Consider the following 24,585-nt stretch of genomic DNA (forward strand, 5'->3'; position numbering starts at 1 on the left):
AAATATTTATAACCAGAAGACAAAGAAAAATAAAGTGTGGACTACTTACAAAAACTGAGCTGTCGACTTTCACAGAAATCACTATACTGTGCTGAGTCCATGTTTCTTGTCTGTTTTTCAAGCCTCTGAAAATGTAGAGAGAAAAAATGTGGTAACACCACATACTTACTGCACTGATATATGGCTCAGTATTTAAATGAAGGGTTATGTTTCCAGTATTGTTCTTTGGAGCTGAGTTATGTCCTGTTAGTTCACAGATTCACTGACGTGTTCACATGTTCACTGCAGAGCAATTTCAACAGCTCCAGTAAATGGGAGAGTGACCTGTGGCTAATTACATAATGTCATGTTGTAAAACCAAATGTGGCTCTGCACCTGGAGAAATGAAAGAGCATTTACATCTACTGCTGACTACTACTAACTCGGGTAATCTCCACTGCCAGTCAGAGTCATAGTGGAATTTCAACTTGGGGCCATGGAAAGGCTAGATTAAAGAGCTCCCTAAGTGATCAACTCACCTTTATAGCATCTCTTCTTTAGTACCAACGCAGAAAACAAAACCATTTTATTTTACGAGGCAATGAAACCACACTCAGCATTGATGAGTTCACAAATAACAAGATGAACACACCATTCTTTGTCATTTTGAGACACATAATCCTCCAGCAGTGAAGACTTATGTACATATAATATCATGGTACAGGTCTGATCACCTGGTAAACGCACGTCAACAATGCCTGACATAAGGATGAACAATGTGGCTTGCGTCTGAGCAGCCAATGGAGTGTGCTCAGACTACACAATAGGCTCATTCAGAGCAGCCCTCTTAGTCCTATAATAACATCTTCCATCAGCCTGCTGTGGTATCTGGAGGATTCAGGTGGGATGCTGTGGTTTTGCAAAAGCATGAGGTCTTGCACTGAGGCAATGCTTTAAGCGTCATATCAAACTCCCTAAAAATACCAGAACACCAAAGTTGCTATTTTGTAGTTGAGCCACGTGGCAAAGTGGAGTACCATGACAAGTGGTCTACTGTCTACACTGATTTTAAGAGCGTAATGAACCCTCTTAATAGCAGCCAAACAGGTTTCACTTTAGCTTTACAGCTGAACGTGTTAAGTTGCAGGTCAGAACCTGTAATTAGATGTTTCCTCATCCTGGACCGATTTCATCCATTCACAAAACAGTCCATTTGAACTTTCAAGCAGGGCGTGAGCAGTTAAAAAAGGCTTATATAGTTTATAGACATCCCCCCCGCCCCCTCTCTCTTTTAACCCCTGTGTCAATGTTTTTATTTTTATTTTATTTTTTTCAGTTCCACAGAGTGCTTGGTCTGAGGGAGGCATAGCAGCCTCAGGACTCTCCAACATCCCGACTTGGGGCGAAAGATCACTTACAGCCCACCCAAACCAACCGGAGCCTTTTTATTTAGTTAGCTGGCAGTCGTTGGAAATTCCATCTTTGAAAATACATATTAATGATGCTGAGCGCCGGCGCTCACCCTGCCCGTCGTGAAGCGCTGGAACTGTGATTTCTATTAGTGTCGTTAAGAGGCGAGTGGAGGGCTGGTTTGCAGTGCAGAGGGGAATTCACAGCAGCCTTGGTGTCTGCGCTCAGCTCCAAATTGGGCTGAGAGTGATATGAGACTGGAGCCACTGAACTTAAATAACTCTTGTCAAGTAGTCAGCCAGAGACAGGAGAAATGTTATGACTGTGGCTTATTGACTGAAAAGCACGGCAGGGGGATTTCACATTTGAATACTATGTTTAGCCATTGATTAAATCAAAACTTTGACTCACCTGCTAATAGCCAGATTATACCCACAACTGAGGCGCTGCTATATGATTGGACATTGACAAATATTTGATTTGGCGAGCACACACTTTCATTTTGTGCCAGCGTGGTCTGGATAAAGAGAATCTCAATTTGTACTATTGGTAGCCTTGAGACTTCCACAGGCCACCATCCAAAATACATTTTGGACGTCAAGCAAAAGTCAATGTGTGATTTAAAAAAAGAATTTACAGAAAAAGTAGAATTTAACCCCCTCTTTTTTTGTATAGGGGGCCAGTCATGAGCAGTCTATGAGGAGCAATAAGTATCTCTAAAGTGTTTCTAACCTTTTCATTCTCCACACAACACTGTCAAACACCTCTATGGCTGCTTGAGAGTTACTCAGGCACTGCTTCAGCATTGACAAGCTCAACTCATGAAGAGAGCAGGAGTGTTCTGGATGTTGATGGTGTTAGTCACTTGGGCTGCTTTTAATGGGCCTTAACAAAACAATCTTAAAACGAAGCGAATTGAATAAGGCACCTGATGCTACTTACAGCTCTGAGGAGACCACAGAATAATACCATAAAGCACCATGGTTAATCTAGACAGTGAGGGAAGGAAGGAATCAACTCCCTAAACCCATTATGCCTTGACATCACTGACACAAAGCCCACCCCACAAATTTTATGGGTCTAGGTAATTTAACAAAGAAAATAAACATGCAATTCTGGGTAAATTCCAAAGAAAAGCTTTTAAGCTTTTTCAAACAACTGCTTTTTAAAGTGCTATAATTAAGAGGCAAATGAATTGTGAATTGCATTGTTCTTTGTTCTTGAGAAAACAGAAACATCATATAAAACTATAAAACTTGGGCAATTACGCAGAGAGAGTTGAAAGGAAGTTCTAATAAGCTTGTTCCAACACATGAAAGTGGAAGTGAGAAAGTTCACATTGGTCTTTCATTGTTCGATACTTCTCAGGGAACACGGAAAAATACATTTCCCTGGAGTCCAGGAATAGAAATCTCTGGAGACTGCTGTCATCATGGCATCAAGGCCAAAACAATGCAAATCCCACACAACATGACAAAGAGACTTTTAAGCATTCCCATCTGAACGTGGCCAAGAAAATAACAGATTGTCAAGAGATCTTAGAGGGTCCTTGAGAAGATTGATGGTCTGCCTGAGGAAATACAATCCACACACCACTGACAAAAGAGAGGCCATCGCAGTCTGATCAGGAAAGTGAGCGAGCAGCTAAATTATAACCCTGTCTGACCTGATGCGTGGCGGCCCCGGCTGAGCACATATGCTTTAGAAGACTGGACATCCACCAAAGGTTTGACCCATAAGCTGTGGGTTTGGAAATCCCATGAAATAATGTCCATGGTATTTACACAAGTGTTGTAATATATTTACATCAATGAGAAACCTTTGGAGAGTAAATGGAGGACAAGGCTTTGCAACAGGGTCATTTACTCTAAATAAGAACTTTATTTTAAAAATCTCCAGCAGTAACGGGGAACTGAAGACTGAACATCTTAATAATAAATGCAGTGAAAATAAGAACCAGTTGTTTAACTTCTTTCTCTGTGAAAGAAAATAATAAAACTTTGGATCTTGGAATCTTGATTTTACATGGAAGTGAAGGTGAGCTTGGAAGCCAAGCTTTTCTGGGATGTCGGATAGAGCTAACGCTGTGCTGCGGGGCCACCAGATAAAGCGGCTCAGTGCACTGTGGGCAGGCCATAAAAACTGCTCCGCAGGGCTTCATGAGCAGAGCAAAGTGGGAGGCCCAGAAGGATACGGTTCCTTATCCCCAAAAGATCATCCTGATAGCTAAAACACACCCATTAAAATACTCAGTAGGAACAAAGTTTTGGGGGAAACCGCAGGTTCTCTGGGCCACGTCCAGAATGACTCGGGCTTGGTTTTAATTGAAACGGGACATATAAAGTCTTGTGGAGATACCCCCCACCCACACGGCACTTTTTTCAGAACATGTCCATGGTTCCAGCTTCAGTCGATTAATTACATCTTTCAGCCATGGGCCTTTATTTCAATTGGCAGAGTGAGGACAAACGGATGTTATAGAACGCTCCCATACTTTTTCCTTTAGAATAGTGCTGAGCCAAGCGAGAGCTGGGGAAGGCGAGAGGTTGAGGGCTTGGCATATGCATGTGCTTCTAGATCACTGCGCCACAGACTGTGTCCTACATAAGAATTCTTAGCATTTGTCTTACTGTTTTCTTTTTTTTTCCTCTTCATGAAGTTACATCTGAAATAGCTCCCATTGATATGATAATGACAGTGGACAGGTCAAGGCTACATTTTCTCTCCTTCTTCCTCAGTTTCTCCTAGTGGCTCATTTGCATGTCTGGTTCTGTGCTATGGAAAGTCTATTAGTGGACGAGGACAAAGAGAAACAGAGAAGGACCTCAGTGGCGGGGCTTTGAGGTCTGGCTGCTTGTGTTCACTGGAACCTGAACACTTTAACTACCTTCTCGGGGCAGACAGACTATCAAGTGTTCCTGTGGTCAGAGACTGCATTTAACATGTTTAAACACCTCGTTTAAGTGAGATCCTATTCCCCAGTGAGGAACCCTGGGTTCTAATCATACAGATACTGTACAGTACTCTTTCTCACACCACAAGAAACGTCCCTCTCTTCCTCTTTTTCTCCCTCTCACACATTCAACACAAGATAATCCCCTCTATGTTCTCCCCTTGACCCCAGTAGCTGGGTGTGGGTGAATGCTACTTTTCAAAGGTTTGCAGTCACTAGTATTATGAATATGTTTTGCTATTTTATATAGATTTTATAGATTAATATGCACATTTCAATTATTTGTGGGCAATAAAATATGCACTGCACTTCAAAAGTTTAGAATTACAATAATTTATTGAATTCTTATATAAGTTATACTTATTAGATTGGAACACTTCAGGTTTTTGGGAATAGTTTTTATGTATTTTATATTTCCTTAATTGATTCATTTGAATTAAACGGAACGTTTTTTGCTACAGTTCTTTCAAGACAAATATACCGAACTGAGCTCTGTTCTGATTGGGTGCACAGTATTGCACCTCATTTATAAAGGAGCCATGGCTGAAACCTGTTAAACTGTGATAGAATTAATAAACAGATGTATGAAAATGTGACCTTCATTTAAATTTATTAAAAGTATGACATGAATAATGAATGAAATACACATACTACATTGATACAAATGATAACGTAATCTCAGTGATCTATTCCTCATAATTTCTAAGTAAGTTAAATGCTGATGCAATTTGATAAATGTTATAAACTCTTTAGATCATTATGGAATCATCTATAGCTTTGTACATCCTTCTAAAATTCAATACATGAGTAGTTCTACATGACTTAAAACATACATCTTCTAGATTCTTTTATAGAGTTATCTTCAACGAACTGGATTAGTATTATACCAATGATTTGTATTAAACCTGGGGACGAATGGTAGTGGATATGCATTAAATATTTTAAAACCAGTCAGGTTGTACAGGACAAGAACTTCAGTTAAATATTTTTGAAAACACTGATCTCAAAATTTTGACCAGTACTGTACGTGGGCTTAGGCGTGCACATTTCAGAGCTGGTCAGCACTCTTCCTCCCACTCACCTCCATCCTCTCCTGCTTCACTTCGTCCACCTCCTCACCCTCCAGAAGTGCCAAAAACTCCCCCGTTTGGTCGATGGAGCCCAGGAAGTCCTGCACCAGCCGCTGCCTTTTGTTGACACTGCTGCTGGAGTATTTGTCTGGAAGTGGGCACACACACACACACACACACACACACACACACGCAAAAACACATTTGCTGACTCTACCCCTGCCCACATCTGCTGTCCAGCTGGTCGTGTTTACACCTGAGACATGATGGGACGGGTCCAGGTCCCGGCCCACTCACCCCCCTGCTATATATTCTTCTTTCCGTTCTTGAGTTATTTCCAGAATGCTGGACTTACACATACACACAGTAGCAACTTCTCCAACTGCAAGGGCCTAGAGCTACACTTCTATTACATCAGTCCATCGCTGACCAAACGGCATTTTTTTTCTATTAACAATTGAATGGGTCTCGAAGCAAGCCATGAAGCGTCATATGCTGCCAATCTTGGATCTCCAAGGGAAATGAGAAGTGAAGGTTCAAGGCCAAAAAAACATCTCTACTGGATTACGTATTTGTACGTTTTTTGTGTGAACAAACAAAACTACGGTAAATAATACACTCAGAGTTATATTCTAAAATTATTCTGTTTCTTTCCAAAGATTGCTCACTTCCTGGCTTGAGTTCAGCGGGCACAGTCACATGCAAGTCCCAAAGCTTTAATACATCCCATCAAGACAAACTGCTTTTCACTTGACAAAATGTGGAGAACTGCCGTCGATTAAATCCCTAAAGCGCCGTGCTGGGAAAACGCAATGAAGGAAAATGTTAATTAAATGAGAGGAAACACAGTGATCAAATGCATCTTTGTGAAGTAATGTCTGGTTGACATGACATAAATAGCCCCAGAAAATGTTTAATCAGGGAGACAGAACTCATGACACCTTAATAACAGCACTTTTATGGGGCTCCAGTTCCCTGACGCTGGCACGGCTTAGCCTCCAACAGAACTGTAATTGTGGACTTCCTATGTAAACGGGCAATTCAATCAAAATGTTAAAAAATGCCACTTTGTATAAACTCGCCTTCAAATGATACAAATATACTGATGCACATAATTAGTTCTATATTTTTGGCTTTAATGTATTCTAAATTTGCCATTTGATGCAGTGGCGTGTTTACAAGAATAAAAGAGCTTGGAAAATCTTGGTTTGGGTGAGTGGTAAACAAAGCTAATCTGCAGTGATGAAACAGAGAATTCAAGTCTAACAAAATAAACATTTGGAAATAACAGACATCATCTTTGATCCACTAACAATGGGCCACAAAATTCAGCACTAAAGACAAATGCTTTTTCAAATTGGCGCTGGAGCACTTCACAAACTAGTTAAGAAAGTGATGAGCCAATCTAACATAAGAGAAATGCTACATTGGCAACACAATATCATTTATTTTCATAGCAACTTCAAAAGACAAAACAGCTTTCTTATATTTTAATGTAAGTAACTGTTAAAAAAACTATATTCCAAGTATTGTAGGCTCAAAGGTCATTTTATCATGAATATTAAACTGAAAAAAAATATTATTTATTCATGTAGAGTAAGATCATCTCACAAAGCCATAAAAGATCTTTCTATGATGTTTTAAAAGGGTACTTTAAATGATGCAAGTGCATGATAAAGGTTAACAAGGCAGACATGACCAGCCATGATCTTTTAACAATGCTGTAATCACAACCTACTGTTGAGAATCTGAATGTGAATCCCCCAATACAGGCAATCCAAGTCTTGCTGTTGTTGTATAGAAAAAGTAAACAGCATTAAAAGACGAGCAGTAGATTTCTACCTGAGGCTTTACTGTATTTCAGGGGTCATGGCTAGCGCAGGGGATAGAGTGCGGCCACAATTCAGCGTTCAAAGCTCCAGGGCCCTCATCGCGGTTTCCATACTCTAAGTGTTTGGGGAATTACGGCAGGGTTCAGACTGAAGACGCTGTGGTCAGAGCCAGCATGGCTGCCTTCAGCCACACTTCTGCTGCGTCCCTAACAATGCCACCACTCACACCACAGCAGAGAAAGCAGCAAACGGCCACACGCTTCAGTCAGGACTTGAAGTGAGACAGTGGCGGGGTGGGTGGGGGTGCAGCAGGCAACAGGCAACAGGCAACAGGGCCTACCCCACTAAACTCTATACTCTCCTGACACTTTATGGGAAATGCTTAGACAAAGACGATGGTAAAAGAACGTTATTTCCAAATCCAGTTTTCCTGACAGCAGGAGGGTCATTTGGGGAAACGTCAAAAAGTTCCGAGCCAATTTGAGCGCAAAACAAACGCTGCGGAGCAAAACATTAAACAGAGCAGCCCATCAGGCTTCTCGTGGAAAAAGAAAAAAGTCCTAAGTCCATGCGCACAGACATGCAGACTCCTTCTCAATCGACTGAGCGGACCGCTCGCTCTGAACGCCACATTTAACGTTATTCCCTCTCTCAAGTTACAGGCCAGATGAGGAGCAAAGATCCTAATGATACTCATCATGACAGCAGACAAGAGTGCAGCTTCTACTGCGGATGGTTTTCCTCGTTCTTACTTCACTATGATACTGATAGGAAAACAGCAGAGGAGCAGCGGAACGCTATGCAAAACAGAGACATGCCAAAGCTTCCGCCTGCATTCTGGTAATGACTCTCGCTGATTGACTGTGGCATACGAAATTACCTTGGCTGACTCCACTCATTATGTGCCCCTTCATCATTTAAAGCACTGACTCAATGGTGAAATTCAGCTTGTGTATAGGAAAAAAGGTCTTAAAACATCTTCAGGCTGGGAGAACGTCACAAACAGAGATTAAATAAGAGTATTTTGAAAACTACTCAACATGATTCATGATTTTACTGTACCAGAGTCCAGTGGATCTTCATCATCTATAGTTTTCATTATTTTGGACTTGTAGTCCCGGAACTGCATGTACTTCAGGAGTCTTTGTAATTTCTTCTAAAAGAGGCATGAGATAACACACGAAGGTATGAGGCAGAAAGAAAAAGCAGAGCACAGGCCACATGTTGTGCATCAAAATTTGGGGCATCTGGTTTTCCAAATATACACTCCTCAGTATCATACATTTATATTGTATTTGTTTATTTTCGTTAATATCAAGCTGGAACAGAAACATATTTGTGAGTAGCTACTTTACATTTGTCAGTATTTTTATATTTACTTAATTTGACAAGCTGTTTCAAAAGGCTACAAAAAAGTGGTGTCCACAATTATTTGGACAGATAGGCCTAATTTTAAGAGTGCAGGGGATTTCGGGAGCTCTGAGCACACTTACTTACTGGAACAACTGACTATCAAGCAGGAGCTATCAGGTGTGTTTGTTTGGTAATAGACTCTGTGAGGTCCATGCTTTTTTTTTTTTTTTTACCTTGTCTTTCCTCATGAGGAAGATGATATCCTCGGGTGAAATGACCCTGGCTCCTCGGAGGAGAGCCACCTCAGCTGCCTGGTGGAGCTGAAGAGAAGGAGCAGGAGGGAAAGCAGAGAAAAACAAACTCCTCAGTTACTGAAAAAGTTTTAACACCAGTCAGCAGTCAACAAGATCACGCTTAAGATGTTTGTTCTACTTTCTGCCAGTGAGTCCATGCCGAGTGAGTGAGTCAAAGCATCTGCTGTTTAAAAACCTTGAGAAAACTGATAAGAAACCACATATTTTGAGACTAGCACTTTCATAGTCACATGGGGTCTTCATAAACTTGGGCCAATTTTCGTGGAGGTAACGTTTGTTTTGCTTTCTCAGCACTCAAATATGATGGCATGGCTGTCCTTGCTTTCGGAATAAACAAGGAAAGAGGGGGGTTACTCAAAAATAATGGTCAGTCCTAGAGATGGTAGTGCCTCTATTCAAAGTGTCCACTCTATAAGCCCATGAAGACTGATGATTGATATGATTGACATTAAAAGAAACAAAACCTTAAACTAGTTGAGGGTTTTAAGATAGATTTTGAGAATATGTAGAGATTTCTAATGTTTAGAATATGGTTACATAACTAAATGTATCATTGACCAGGAGTGCATGGTTACATAGATTCAAGGGCGTAGAATTAGCATGGACGGAAGTGACGTTTCCTCACCAATATCCAGCAATTACTGAATTGTCCCCACAAATAATTTGATCCATTCTAAAAACTAAATAATAATAATTAAAAAAAAAGATCAATGTCTCATTAACCTGTCAATGTCTCATTAACCGAGATGTGCAGAAAGGGTTAAATCATGTTCTCTACTCAGGTCTTACCTCCCAGTAACACACATGGCCAGTGTGATTATCTGTGCCTTTCCCTCCTGTCCTCCTGTCAATGTAATGTTTGGTTGTTAGCAGCACCAAAACTGGAAGAATAACTTTCAAGTCATACACGAGCCTTACTGTGCAAGACTGGTGCAACGTGGGTGACACCTGGGTGTCAAAAGCGAGTGAACATGGCAGCAAAAAAGGTGGTGGTAGACATAAGGAGCTGTATCTCAAATAAATGTGCATAGATTTGTAATGCAATTAATTTTATTCACATTCAGCTCAGTTTTGAATCATTCATTCATTATCTGTAACCCTTATCCAGTTCAGGGTCCCGGTGGGTCCAGAGCCTACCTGGAATCATTGGGCGCAAGGCGGGAATACACCCTGGAGGGGGCGCCAGTCCTTCACAGGGCAACACGCATACACTCACATTCACTCACACCTATAGACACTTTTTGAGTCGCCAATCCACCTACCAACGTGTGTTTTTTTTTTTTTTTTTTTTTAACCATGCTGCGCCACCGTGCGGCCCAGTTCTGAATCAACAAGTTTGAATTTGCACTTCTAACTAGAGTGCATAGGGCCCAAAAGTGGTATTGCTTGCTCCTCTAGCAAAGTCTGAAACTTAAAATAGTTACCCTTCAACACAACATGTAGTATAAGAGTTTTTTTACACCCATAAAATTTCAAGTCATGCCTTTTGTGACAGAATTTATTTTATCTTATTTATAAGGGGAAAAAAAAAACACATACTGGTGAGATATCAGTAGCAACTCATACCACATATGTCTTATCCCTGGCTTCAAGACTTGTAAAATCTTGTAAAATTCTATGAATATGCCTGTGTTAGAGAGGAACAAGATGCTATGCAAACATCTGAGCACAAGACCTCCTCATGTGGGTAAGGTTTGCCAATTAAGTCATTAATATCTGTCAAGGTCTACTGAATAGACTTCGCTGAATATAATGCCCTTATTCATCTTCTTTATTGGGTTAGGGCTATAAGACGTACACAGGGATGTTGCAATCATATGGAAACAATCTTTATAAACTCAAGGAAAAGCAGACAGAAAAATGAAGAATGGCACAACGCAGGGACCCAGCAGTTTTATTCTGCTTGCCAAAAAGTGCAGAAACACCTCATCTATCACTGTCACCTTCTACTGAAAATGATAGCTATCCACATGTAAATCAGAGAAGAAAATGAATTCTTAGGAATTAAAGGAAGGTACAGATAGACTGCTGTGTCAATTCACTGATCTTTTTTAACCCTGACCTTACAATAGGAAAAAGATGATATATCATAGATATTTTTAAACTAGGAGGATGTTTTAGGACCTCATTAGTGCGGGTAATGATCTGAGAAGTGATTTATTATATGAGAGCCATAAATACAAACAGGCAAATGGAAAATGAAAGATTTGGTTATTTGAAGAGGTGGGTTGATTCTGACACTCATCTGGTCAGAAGATCATCGTTTCATACTGACTGCGATGTCAGAATTTATGATGTGGAACAGTCATACATTCCCTATGCAGACAAGTATGGCATTAATGCAAAGAAAAAATATCTAATATGAGGTAAATTCTGCTTTTACAACATAAAAAAAACATGGAAAGCAATGCGTCCTTCTCTTGCAGGCATAAGTAATTAATTAATTCTGTATGTTACATGACCAAATATTTAACCGTGTTGCTGTAATATTATTGAATGTTGCAATAGTTGAAAGAAATACCAATTATTCATTATCATGGGTTTCTTTTATTATATCCTTTGTCATTTGAATTTTATTATGAACTAAGCTTATCAACTTGTAAAATACTACTTGACATTCTCTCCTCTGATTTCTGGTGTCACAAGCACAGACCACACAGTCTGATATCAGAAGCATTTATCCCCTCCATAAACCAACCAAGATACTCATATCACTTCAGTTATTATACTGGAGCTGACTACAGCTATTCCAAAAGACAAATAAGATGCATGTCATTAATTGAAAAGCAAACATTCAACATGCCTTGGCAGTGGCTAAATCCAGAAATACATGAGAGTAATTCTTAGAGGACTGTAAACATTTGTTGGTCATAAAATCTGTTTGCTTGCAGATGTAGATCTGTGTGTGGAGTTTGGAGCAAAAATAGGCCCCACACATGCTCTCACAGGGGGAGCATTGAATTAAACGAGCTTGGAGGCTACATTTAGTTCTTTCTGGCCTGGCATAGTACCAATGTTGACAGACTAGCTGTCATATCTGTCCCAGCATTTAACCGGGAAATAGTTTTAGTTTTAGTAGACAAAAATTGCTTTAAGTGTACCTCTCATCCTTCACTCTGCGCACGCCAAAGGTAACCAAGCCCAAACAGCTACATGGCCTAGAATCAGGCGCTATTTGCTCAGATAATTATTGTTTACAAAGGATACTATGGTACTTTGGCACATTAGCTCCAAGTATTCAATACCAAAGACCTCAAAAACATGAATTTTGGGAGGAGAAAATGAGAAAAGATGTTTTTCACAATCTTTCATTTACAACAAACTTATTTACATATCTTGTCTATTCGTCCTATGGACGTTTGACTTCAACCATTCAAGGCATAAAAATAAGCTGGAATCGGTCATGTCAAATATCACGATGGGAGATTTCTGTACACAAAAGACAAAAGCAAAATAAAAATGTGTATATACATATTTATATACACAGTTATTACATCTCACTTCAGTTTAATCAGTATCTTTATACATAAGCTCAAGGCTACAGTAGCGTTAAATGAATGTCACCCAAGTTCCAAATGTATGGAATAAGTTGAACCCCATTATTCAACCACTGCCCTTTTAAAGCTAGTTTTATTTTCCATGCTATTTGATGTCTCTGGCTCATCAAACAAATTCTGTAGAATAACAAATTAATTTTAGTAATTGCTCTAATTTTACACTGAGATGAAAGCAGTCTCCTGAGCTGCAATACTGAATGATGGTGGCTGTTTTATTTCGTTTGGGATGGCTCTAAGACTCCATGAACAGTGCGATCTCTGTGGTCTATTTCCAGCAGCTCAGAAGCCGGTGCTGTTGACAGTTTACCAGAGCAGCGAAGGACTGTTTTACCATTTCTGGGATGCCTCAGCTATCACACTACACAAGCATTCATAAGACCCACAGTGTTTTTCTCCAATTTGATACTGTGGTTTGAGCTTTCGCAACAAGAACCATTCCAAAGTTGAGAGCAGACAAAAGCAGAAGGACAAACAGCCATGAACAATTTGGTCATCCTACATTCTGGCCTCTGCTGAGCACGTATTTTCATTCCTTTTAACAAAACATAAAGTAATAAACAGAAAATATTCATCATTAGTATTTTTTAAGTTTTGGAGTATGTTACTTTTATTATTATTATTATTATTGACGACAATTAGCAGAGACACCACTCTGATACAGGGATTTCCTTCGAACACACATTAATATAAAAAACTGGCATCAGGGCCTCTGATTCACATTCACAAATGCTTTCGTAGGGCATTAAAAACAAGTAGACACCTACAAATACATTATCACCTGGCTATCATACAGCAAAATAACAAATCTAAAATAAAGAAAAAAATATATCACTGTCCCACACGCAAAAAAAAAAAAGTTCTCATAGACATCAAGGCTGTGAAATAAATGCCTGTGTAGAAGTGTATCTCACGCTCAGAGAAAACTATGCTCTAATTAGAGGGCTCTATTTTAATTACGACACATATTCAAGTGACACTGGCTTTGGCAAACTGGTTCATGTCACATTACAGTGGAGGAGAAAAAGGAGTTGTTTCATGCAGCAGAATGGCAGAAGTCAAATAAACAAGCCTGCTGAACATAATTTCCTCTACGCTGCTACTGCTGCGTTTTGAAATGAAATCCATTATTTGATTACACTGGGAAAGGTAACAGGAAGCCAGGGGAGTGTTCCAGTCACAGTGTCCTTGTACGGATCAATTACACCATTTCCTTTGAAAGAGGCTGAAAACAAAGACTTTTCATGTTTCAGAACTCTCTTAGCAGACAGATTACTCAACTGCAAAAGCCTGTTCTCTTGGAAATAAAATAACTCCAAAATCAAGCCGGACTACTCCAAACATCATTACATTTCCAGCATAAACCTCATTAGCCTGTGTTTTGTGTGTCACAGCGTAGGGTATGTTATCTGCATGTTATTTGTGAGCTTAAACGCTGCTGAATCAGGCTTATGGGCTGTACAGTCATTCAAGTTTCTGTTCCAGCAGCTGTGGCTGTATAATGCCAGCTATTCTGCTACTGAAAGACTTTTTTTTCCACAGGCGTCAAAACATTGTCACAAACAATTAAGGTATAAAATATCAAAGGCGGCTGTTATCAGGGGAGCGGGAATTCAGAGAGCGTTTGCAGAGACTAAATGTTTTGCTTGTTCTTTGTGGTTTAATGACGCTGTTTGGAAGGAGACATTATCAATGTTTTGCGAAACTGAGAGTCCCTGAGAGCTGGCCAGCACATAAATAAAACAAGTGTTTCCCATTTTCACCTCGACAAGATAGAAGCAGAGCAGCAGTAAAGTACAGGACCTACCCTACAGAACTTTAACACATGGACATAGCATTGGACAAGACAAAAACACCTGCTCGACCATATATCTAGGGATACACTGTGTATCTAGAGGATTTTACGGCTGACTTTGATCTCTTTACAGCCAAATTGACAGCTGGATGACTTTTTGATGTTGTATTAACCTGTTTCAAACATGAAAGCGGACATAAAATACTCAGAAAATAGCACGAGTAAATGTGCCATGTTGAAAGCAACTAGCCATTTAGCACATTAACTAATTTGGCTCCCATTGTTTATATCATCAAAATAAAAAAATAAATAAATACAAATAAACAGTTCTATAAGTAACAATGCATTGGGACCAAATTTCTTGTTCTGGTTCTACATTTGCTGGTTCTGGTCCATCATCCCTAGTAACTACATACAGTTACACATGGCTTGATATTTTTAAGGATTTGTAGATTTCTTACATCAATCAATTTTATTTTATCTTTATTTTATCACATTTTAGGCTTTTTATATGCACTCTTAAAACTAACATTTCCCTTGGCTGGGATGTAACATCATTTGACATTTTTTTTATCTAATCAAAAAAGTCTCTCAAACTTCACAACTCTCATGTAGAGAATTGATACTTTAGGGACCTATCCACTTCAAATTTGGGGGGGGGGGGGGGGCCTTTTACAACATCCTTTCTGGATTTTTTTTTTTATAAAGGAGTCTGCAGTCCCCTGTTTTGTTTTTGAGCATATTGAATTTGGCTTCTGATTTTATCTTTAACTAAAAGAAGAGGAGAAAACTAAAGTCATTCTAATGTCATGTGATGGTAAATGGTGTATTTATAAAGATGTGCTACAACAGTTGAAGTTTTATGGAAAGTAGTGTTTTTTTTTTTGTTTTTTGTTTTTTTTTTTAAGTGTAGGTGGCAGCCATGCACAGCCAAATAAGAAATGAACTCTTAGATAATGTTGGTACAGTAATTACAGTAGGTCAAGCTCCAAACATAAGATGTGTACAAAATATTGATTCACTGGAGCAAAAACTTACTCCAAAGAAAAGATGAAACGGCACGCTGTAAAAATCTTGGCTCGCCATGGAAAAACTATACAGAGAATAAATACTCAAACAAAACACCCTGCTAATTCATCCTGCCTTCTCCACGTACAGAGACTGATTGACTTCGGCATTGAGGAACCTCTGATATATGTCAGTGTAAGCACCTGGACAAGAGGTGACAGCCATGCTCCCCCCACCCAAACCATTTAGACTCCAAGTATCCAAAGATCTCAGAGGCAGAGGCGCATGGGTTCAAGTCTGAGTCTGACCCTGGCAGCATGTTCTTAACCAGAGAGACCACAGGCCATGGGGATGAATAGACTTCTATTGCATTAAAACCAACCCAGCGTACTGGAGCTGCCCCTGAGCATTTCTCAACTGGCTTAAAAAAAAATAAAAAAATCCTAAAAACTAAATATATCTGGATCATCATTAACCCAGACCACCCATCATGTTTTTAGGTGGAAAGCAAAATCCACAAAATCACAAAGTCAACTCGAAGTAATAAAAACGGTAACTGGGCAAAAGAATATATAAACAAAAATACGCCTGGACACTTTTTGCAGCTCTGGGTTCCTTTATTTGTGCCAATGTTCAGATTTAGTGTAATTAATGAGTGGAGTGCACTGTGCTGCGAAGTATTAAGGATAGATTTGGAAATTAAACAGATGATGTCATGTAGAAAATACAGATGCCAGTTTGTCAACATCTAGCCATGTATAGAAGCAGTCAAAAGACTGGAAACTCCACTGATGCTTTCGATGTACTTTATCATGTTTTTCTGCTAGCTGAAGGAGCAACCTACTTGTAACTACCTAACTATTAAGTACAATTCATAAATTAGTTGACCAAACTAAAGTGATATCAACTTACCTTTACATACCAAACATATTCTGTTAATAGTGTGGATTAATAACCACTTACACTGAAAACACATCACTTCCCAATGACAAATGAAAATACAGCCAAAGGGTATTTTAAAAACATTTCTCCTCCCTCTTTACATCTTAAGGACTGAGAAAGAGACCTGCGTACTGTACAACCCTTGAACTTCACTTAACCAGCTAACTACTCGTAATTGAATTGATGTGTACAATGGACTCATAAATATATTCATTAGAAACACAGGCTCAGGTCATTTTCACAGGCCCTAATCAAATTTACAACAGTGGCCCGTGTTTAAAGAGTCGTATAACGAAATTGCTGTCGTAGCACAAAAACAAGGCCCCGGGGATTGATAGAAAAGTCTGCAGGCAAAGAGAGTCCAGCAGAATAAGTGCCTATGAAAGCAGTCCCTGCCAACTTTTGCACCTGGTGTTACAGGAACCAGCCAAGTGAACTCTGTTTCACATGCAGCCTGTCAGGCAAAACGTGAAGGCTTTTCACTCTACTGTTTGGGTTTCAGGGGGAAGCAGACGTCTACGGCAAGCTTCAACAACCAGTCAATCAAGTTTTAGGGGGAGGCCGCAGGCTGGATTAACGGCCCTCTACTTCTACACGTTACAAAAAAGGGCTTCTCGCATTTCCTCTGTGTTCTTTTAAAGGATCAAGGTTTGTTTCGGAAGTGTGCCGGCAGAAACTTGAAACACTTAATGTGTGGATTTGTCTATTGGGTGTTGTGATTTTGTTTTTTGATAAAGTCATCAAATACACAGATAAAAAAATAGCAGCTGTCCAAGCCCATAAACAAGACTCATCTTTTTTCAGGATAGGGAAGAAGCGGAATAAAGTAACATGAAAATAGATGTGAACACCTCTGATCAAAGACGCAGATATATACAAGGTTAGATGATGTTTCATTAAACATCAAATTCAAAGTTATGAGGGAAAAATAACAAGCAGAATACAGAAGGGAAATTTACACACAAATCCAGACTGAAAATGGTGGGAAAATGGTGAGTCAGCCCCTGGGTTGGTTTTGGTGACTGCTAGTCTCTGTCCAAAAAACACTTTCATGATAAGCATCATAAGCTTCTCATAATTATTAATATTATGGTAGAAGAAGAAGTTATAGATTATTAATGCCCTTGAGGCTCTACATGTACTGCATATGTGGCAATAAACGAACACATACACACACAAGCAATATTGCACATACGCCTGAACACACATACACTTGGGGCCGTGAACACAAAAATAACCAGAGTAACAGACAGCCACTCCAAGTGTTAGTTGTCAAAAAAGCTGCTTTACTGGGAGGAGAATGCCCTGTTCTTTTACACCGCCTCCCCATTTTTGCTTTTGGTCCTTGGAATTGAATCTCCAGCTTTCCTGTCCCATGGCAGCATCTCTAACCATAGCTTGTCTAAGTTGTTGGTGTATATCAATTCCTATGCATCTAAAATCTCTTGGCCACACCCAACTATAGCAGGATTAATTTTAATTGGCTACACTGAAAAATATCACTAAAATATATTAAACAATGAAACAACACATATGGAAGTATGCAGTGACCTTTTGATTCGCATATCTCTGAAACTTCAAAGTAACCGCCCCCTCTCTTGGCATTCTCTCAAGCAGTTCATGAGAAGCCACCTGTGATGCTTTTCCAACAGGCCTGAAGAACACATATGCAGAGCACTTGTTGGCTGCGGAGTAGGTGCGTTTTACATTTACATTTCTGTTTGGGTCATCAAATTCACAATTTTTATTTGAAACTAATTTAAAACATGAGCTGTTCAGTTTGAGCATCAGCCCAAAGTATGGCCCAAGCCAGAGACTCTCTGGTGAGGGAATGCCTTTAGCACTGCTTCAGCCTTTAACTGGCTGTAATAGTCTATCTAGGAGGTTTGAGGGTGAACTCGCAGTACCTGGTTCCTTATCATGCCCAAGCACATTAACCAATAAAGTTCAGATCGTTTGTCTAGTGTGATCACTCCACATCGTACACTTACTCATTCATGACCGGGCTGACTTGAAGAATTAGGCTCTGGTAAGTTTCAGTTGGCCTCTAGGGGGCAGTGAGGAGGAACAATTGTGCTCCGGTATTGTACAAGCCAAGTGTGAGTACAACCTGAGTGTATGAGTGACTGGGAGAGTGTGCGATGTCCTGCAAGGCCATATTCAGAGTGCGTTCCTCATTGCGGCTGATGATTATGGGTAGGTTCACCAAAATATACTATTAAAAAAAATTAATAAATAAAAAAGCCTGAGTACCACTTGTTTAGATCAGATATGGGCATTCCAGGCAAATGTGTTAGGCATAATTCAATAAACATTTATACCACCCCATCATATAAAAGCTGTTCCTCTACTTTAAGTGAACAGACTTCTCATACTGTATGAACACATGTCCAGAGTGTGGTGTGAGCCAGCACGTATTCAAACATGTAACAGGAGACTCTGTTCCAGACACCTCAGAGACTGTCTCGTCAATTCATTTCGTCTCTTTCCTCCTAAACTCCATCACAGCCTCTGCCAAACTACTCCTGTTGAACCAGCTTCTAAATCCATCACATCATCTACAAACCTTCAGGAGCTTTCCCAACATTTCCCTACTCCTAAGGAATGCAATGGTTACTTGGTTACCTCAAAGTCCTCCTCCTCTTATAGAGTCAAGTTAATTATGTATGTGTAAATGTTGCCCAGAAATTATTTCTCAGGCCTTTTTCGCTAAGTAAATCAGGCAAAGAAGAAGCTAATTTAAGTAAGGTGTTCTCAGATAAGCCATTTATTTGTGCACACACACACACGTGGATGTGTGGGAGGAATACACTCCACACTCCTGAGTGTACACAGCCAGAGCAGTGTGAAATGTTTTGCAGGCCATCTGGGAAGAATTTATTGTGTAATTTGGTTTATTACTGCTGCGGTCTTCAGCTAAGTAGCATGAGCACAATTACGGTCCACTCGGCATGGCTACACCTGGCCCCTTGGAACAATAATAAATCCAGGAGGGAGGAAACAGAGAATTAATTGAGGGTTATCACCATCATGGCCCGTTTAGTGCTTACTGTTGAGAGTGGGGTGTTATTTATACTACTGCAAAATAAATATCCAATAGTATTGTATTACATGCACTGTCATACTAAACAGGCAGACTCCCGAGAGGGCATCTTAGTGGGACAAAGAGAAGAGATTTTAAGATAGGGACAAGAAGACAATGATATCTCAAGGCAGTAATAAATGGATAAAAAGAAACAAAAGCAATAAATCACAGGTATTAAAAAGACACCTAAACCAAAAAAGTAGCAGTTCTTAAAGCTGACAATGAATTTCAGATGATTCTCCATGAGACATCACTTCTAAACCACGCTGTGAGTGGTGTGTGTTACAGCTTTATCATGCTTGCCTTTAACCTGCTGTGTTCCACACAGTCTCAGACCTACAGAACAGTTATTCATCCTCAGGGAGCTGTCTGTAAATTACTTTAGGCTGTCCTTGCTTTTTATGTTTGGCAAGTAAGCTCAGTAAGCTCAACAATAACTTTTTAGTGCTGCGATTTATAATATGCTGAGCTTTCTTGATGCATCTGATCGAAAGCTAGCACATCTATAAATCTGTCTGCTGCTGGCCACTGTAAGAAAATATGGGGTCTAACGGATGACAGTTAACATTAATGCATTAAGTGAACAAGACAAGCCTGCGCACTTCCGGATGTGAGGTAAAATGTGGCGTCCTGCTCTTCAAGGTCTGGGTGGCAGCTGCTGTTTCTATAGGGCTACGGGGAAACAGATGAGTGGCTAACTTTATGTAGGTTCAACTGATCTCCATAGTAGAAACTTGGTCCAGAAACGGAAAGACCCCCAAAACAAAGGCAGGATATGGACACAGGTATGAATAAATAATTGCTGCACCTCTACTGTTACATAACGCAATTGTGATAAGCACTGAAATAATGAGCTGAAGATTTAAAAATAATAATAAAAATAATTTTCGCTGAACTGGGAACTGTGACTCTTGTTGCAACTGTGAGCTGTGATACGAGTGGCCATCACAAATGCAATGCAAGACCATTATAAACAGTATTTTTCTTTCTTATTTAACATTGGATTTGGATTTTAAAGCACTGACATTTTCACAATGGATAACTTTTGTTTAAAAACTCAAAGGGGAGAAGTTTTTGAGTAATAATGTTAACTGAAAGCTGCAGACAAGGGTTATTCTGTTTATTATGCTGCCATCAGATATAATTCTATGCCAATATTAGGCTAATGCTTAATTGACCCATAGTGCTTCCTTTTTAGACCATGTGAAATCATGCTGCTTAAGCTAACCATTTGGTGCCATTCAATGCCCTAAACAGCATCTGAAGAAGAAAAACCCACACAAATATTATGTTTGATATGGCATTGGTCTGGTGCTGCAAGACATGTTCACGTTAAACGCAGCTTTTCTGTGACAACTTCAACAAGCGTACTGGGTTTGGCTCAGAGAAGAAAAACAGAAAAGACCACACAAAACACATACAATAGAGTAGCAGAAATAGCTGCTGTGTGTTTAACAATTGGGAGAGAATATATAAGAGATGGAGCCAGAGTACTGGACCCACAGCTGCAGAGGGGGAACACACACACACACGCTAGATTTAAGAGCCCTCTGACTCAATAGGCTAAAGGTCAAAACAATGAATGTTAAGAGCTACTTTTCCCCTTGTAGCTGGGCAAGGCACTGTGGAGTTAGAGGGTGAAAGGTTAAACCTACTGCGTGTGTCACAGCTGCCTGTTTGGCCCCTCACAGATAACTCTCGGACAGAATAAAAGCCAGCAGACCCCCATCTACACAAAAACCATTCACAAAAATGTAGTGATTTTACCTTGTGAGGCCTTAGCACAGCGTTTTTGGTGTGCAAACAACCAACAATATAACAATACAAACAAAGAGTTTGTAAATGTATAAATGTCTTTTACAAATTTTTATCTTGTTACCAAACCTACTTGGATTGTTCAGTGGGCTAAAACTGCCACTCTTTTTTGGAAGCTAAATTACCTGCTCTAGAAGAAGTGCTCAGATGGTGTTGAGATGCTAGGGCCGTATAAGTATAGCTAGAAAATGTCCAGAATCAAAGAATCAGCTCTTTTGGGAGGTAAGCGAGACCATTACACAGTGTATTAAAAAACACAGGGCTTTTACTTTTGTGATTAAAACAAGTAGAGAAACTCGTATTTTGCATCTTGTTTTGTAAACTCTGCTAACTGTGACTATATTTAGTGTGTAGTATTAAGCCAAATTTCTGCTTCTGTGTCGAACCTATGCTGCAGGCAACCTGTCGACACGAACCCTACAGCATCGTCTGACATGCATCTCTCGTCTTCAGTTAGGAGCACAGAAAATGCCTGTTAGAACTACTCCATTGCTGCCTCATGGCATGGAGATACGTTGATGTTAAAAACATAAACAATCCATATTTCAGTCAGTAGACTCAAATATTTAGAGGTGGGGGAGTCAGGGGGATTGTGTCAATCTTGTCTCCCGTGCCTAGACTGTGTGTACAAACAGCTGCAAATGCCTACACTGTCAGAAAAACTGTCACTGGTACCATCAACGACACATATTCAGTACCTTTAATTATAATCGTAGATCTTAAAATTGTGTTGATTTCATACACATCATTTCATTTCCAGGACATACATTGTGTTATTTTATTATACAAAGTTCAATATTGAAAGCTTACAAATATTCACCTCTCCTTCTGGATAAGATGAATGTAAATGTACCTTTAACTGGACTTTTAAACATTGTTGTACATTTACACCTATTTGACCAATAATGTACCTCTACTGTACCTTTCATCTGAGAGTGACAGACAAACGGAATATTTATATGTTTTACTGAAAAATAAAATAATTTATAATTTGCTTCCAACTATCATTATAATAATTTGTAACAACCCTAATATAGCATAAAATATTTATGGTTCTTGGTGAAGAGTGGGGTTAGGGTGACTTTTGGTGGGTGGATAATAGCCAATTTTGACAGTCAATTGAGGATGGGATTTTGTTGGCAAATAATCAAATTTCAGTCAATCAAACAATTCTTCCAAATGTAGTTAATCAGCTAATGTCAATTTTCTATTGTCATCGAGCAATGAGGCTAATGTACTTAAATAACAGAAGGCTATAATTCCCCAATTAACAAGATATTTGCCTCAAAACATCTTGATTTGTTAAGTAATTACAGACTTGCTTATGTGTTTCTGACACTGTATTATTTCTGTGATTATCTTCAAACAAACAAATAATAAAAAAAAATCACATATAACAACTGTAACAGAGGCAGCCATGTTAAAGACTCTATTTGAATGTTTGTTTGTTTTTTTGTTTTTTTTACAGATTCAGTACGTTTTAATACTCCATGAGTAGTTTTATTTTTGTACCTAACAATACCAGCTGCATAAACAAGAGTCATCACCTCATTTGTTGCTTCTTTGATGAAGGGAAACTGTAGGTTGTTACAATCAGTGTTTTCATTTGTTGGTGGTAAATGCAAGACAAGGTGTACGTAGGGGGTGTAACTGTTTATCCAAGCAACGAAAGCTACTAGCTTTGAAAGTGTGGTTATTTACTTAACTTTGTCCATTTCTCGTATCTCAGTTGAGGGTCTGGAGTAGTTCTGATCTCAGACGCGGAGGGCAGGACTGCTGGGAAAGTCTGGGAGGAAGCTGACATTTTTGAGTGCTCTGTGCACTGCAGCAGGGGAAGGAGGCGGCCTGAACTACGACTATTTATACTTAATTACATATTTCCCTTAAACCATTTCCCAGATGCAAATGTCAAAACGCTTTGTCATAAGGTGCATCAGCTATAGGGTGTCACGCCAAATGTTCTTGTAAAAAATGTATCACTGCAAGAACTTAAAAAAAAAAAAAAAAAAATTGCCAATTTAAAAAATAAATAAATAAATATAAATTAAACATGTTTGAAAAAACATTAAACAGGTTGCTTGTTTACAACATGGCATGTATTTACATAGATTTGTATAATACACAATATATTAACAGTTATTATTATATAGTGGGCTGTGGGACACAAATCCCATATCTAAGTATGAGGGATTCTGGTTAAAGTAAAGCAAGCTTATTATCATCTAAAAGACATTATTTATTCAATAATTTGTTAAAGCGTTGCATGTTATAAAAAGCACACTGGAGTTGTCTGTCCATATATAAAACATCATTCATGTAATTGGAATCACAAGCATACCAGGTTAATGAGCTGGGTGTGTACAATGTCCTCCACCAGGGCAGCAGTCTCATGCAGAGGTCTCCTCGAATCACCCAGAGCATACCTGTAACAAAGAAACACAAACAATGAGACAATTCCAAACACTGACACACAGCTATTTTATCATTAATTTTACCATTATTTAAGAATCATCATTTCTATTTATTAATTGTACAGCTCTTGTTCAGTGTATGTTGTTTTCAAATGAGCTTTATAAATAGAATTGACACAATTGAATTTAAAAAACTTTCTATTCAATATTTCTCTGACTAATGACTGGACACTTGTCAGTATCATCCTGACTCTGACTGCACAAGTGATTGCAATTTGCAATAAAGATATTCTAAAGTCTAATAGATTATCTTTAGACTTTAGTGAACTTTTTTTTTTGTATAATGCTAAGCTTGGGTGTTTATGAAACAAAAATATGATAATTCTCTCCTCTCAATGCAGTCCTAAAAGTGGGTAATGCTTATGTCAGTATTGCCCTGACCAATCACAAGGTACACACCTCTTCTCTGAGACAAAGAGACTAGTGAGCTAAAGCTTAGGAGCCATTTTAATGAGCGAGCTAGCTGTGAAGACATAAACAGTGAAAAAGTGCAAGACAAACGGAGCAAACAGAACACAAAACAATACAGAATGAGCATGGATGGATTAAGTCTGAGTACAGCAGAGATAGCAGCAAAACTTGGTGTGTTTAATGGAGTGTCCGCGGAGATAGCAGCTACCAGCGGGGATAACAGCTACACTCGGTCGGCAGTACAGCAGAGTAGCAGTGGGGGGAAGCACCAATTTGGAGACACTGCCCATTCCATTCTCAGAGAGCTGTAAGGAGTGTATTTTGGTCATATTTGAGGAAAGATTTATCATATTTTTGTATTTTATTTACACTTTGCTGAACATTTCACATAACACCCAAGAAATTTCAAAATGAGTTGCCAGAGGCTTAAAAGCTACAACATGTGGAAATATGATATAGGTCCAAATTCATGCCTTTTTCTTTTTTTTTTTTTTTTTTTGTAACTGTAACAAATACACGCTTCTGAAAACCAATCTACAGGTCTGTAACCATCCCACACCAGGTGTGTGTTCTTTAAACTGTGGATTTTTGCT

At 39.2% G+C, this 24,585-nt stretch overlaps 1 protein-coding gene across 3 annotated transcripts in view; it reads right to left on the reverse strand.

Annotated features, from left to right (window-relative positions):
* supt3h (SPT3 homolog, SAGA and STAGA complex component) overlaps positions 1 to 24,585 on the reverse strand; it is a 111,228-nt gene that overhangs the window by 22,214 nt on the left and 64,429 nt on the right. For all 3 annotated transcript variants that reach the window (XM_066668240.1, XM_066668232.1, XM_066668248.1), the window contains exons 3-7: positions 23,449 to 23,533; positions 8,831 to 8,917; positions 8,307 to 8,400; positions 5,424 to 5,560; positions 50 to 125 (exon numbers count right to left, since the gene is read on the reverse strand). In XM_066668240.1, coding sequence (XP_066524337.1) covers positions 50 to 125; positions 5,424 to 5,560; positions 8,307 to 8,400; positions 8,831 to 8,917; positions 23,449 to 23,533 — 479 coding nt within the window. The remainder of the gene's footprint in view (positions 1 to 49; positions 126 to 5,423; positions 5,561 to 8,306; positions 8,401 to 8,830; positions 8,918 to 23,448; positions 23,534 to 24,585) is intronic.

This window comes from Hoplias malabaricus, chromosome 1, assembly GCF_029633855.1.
Source record: "Hoplias malabaricus isolate fHopMal1 chromosome 1, fHopMal1.hap1, whole genome shotgun sequence".
NCBI lineage: Eukaryota > Metazoa > Chordata > Actinopteri > Characiformes > Erythrinidae > Hoplias > Hoplias malabaricus.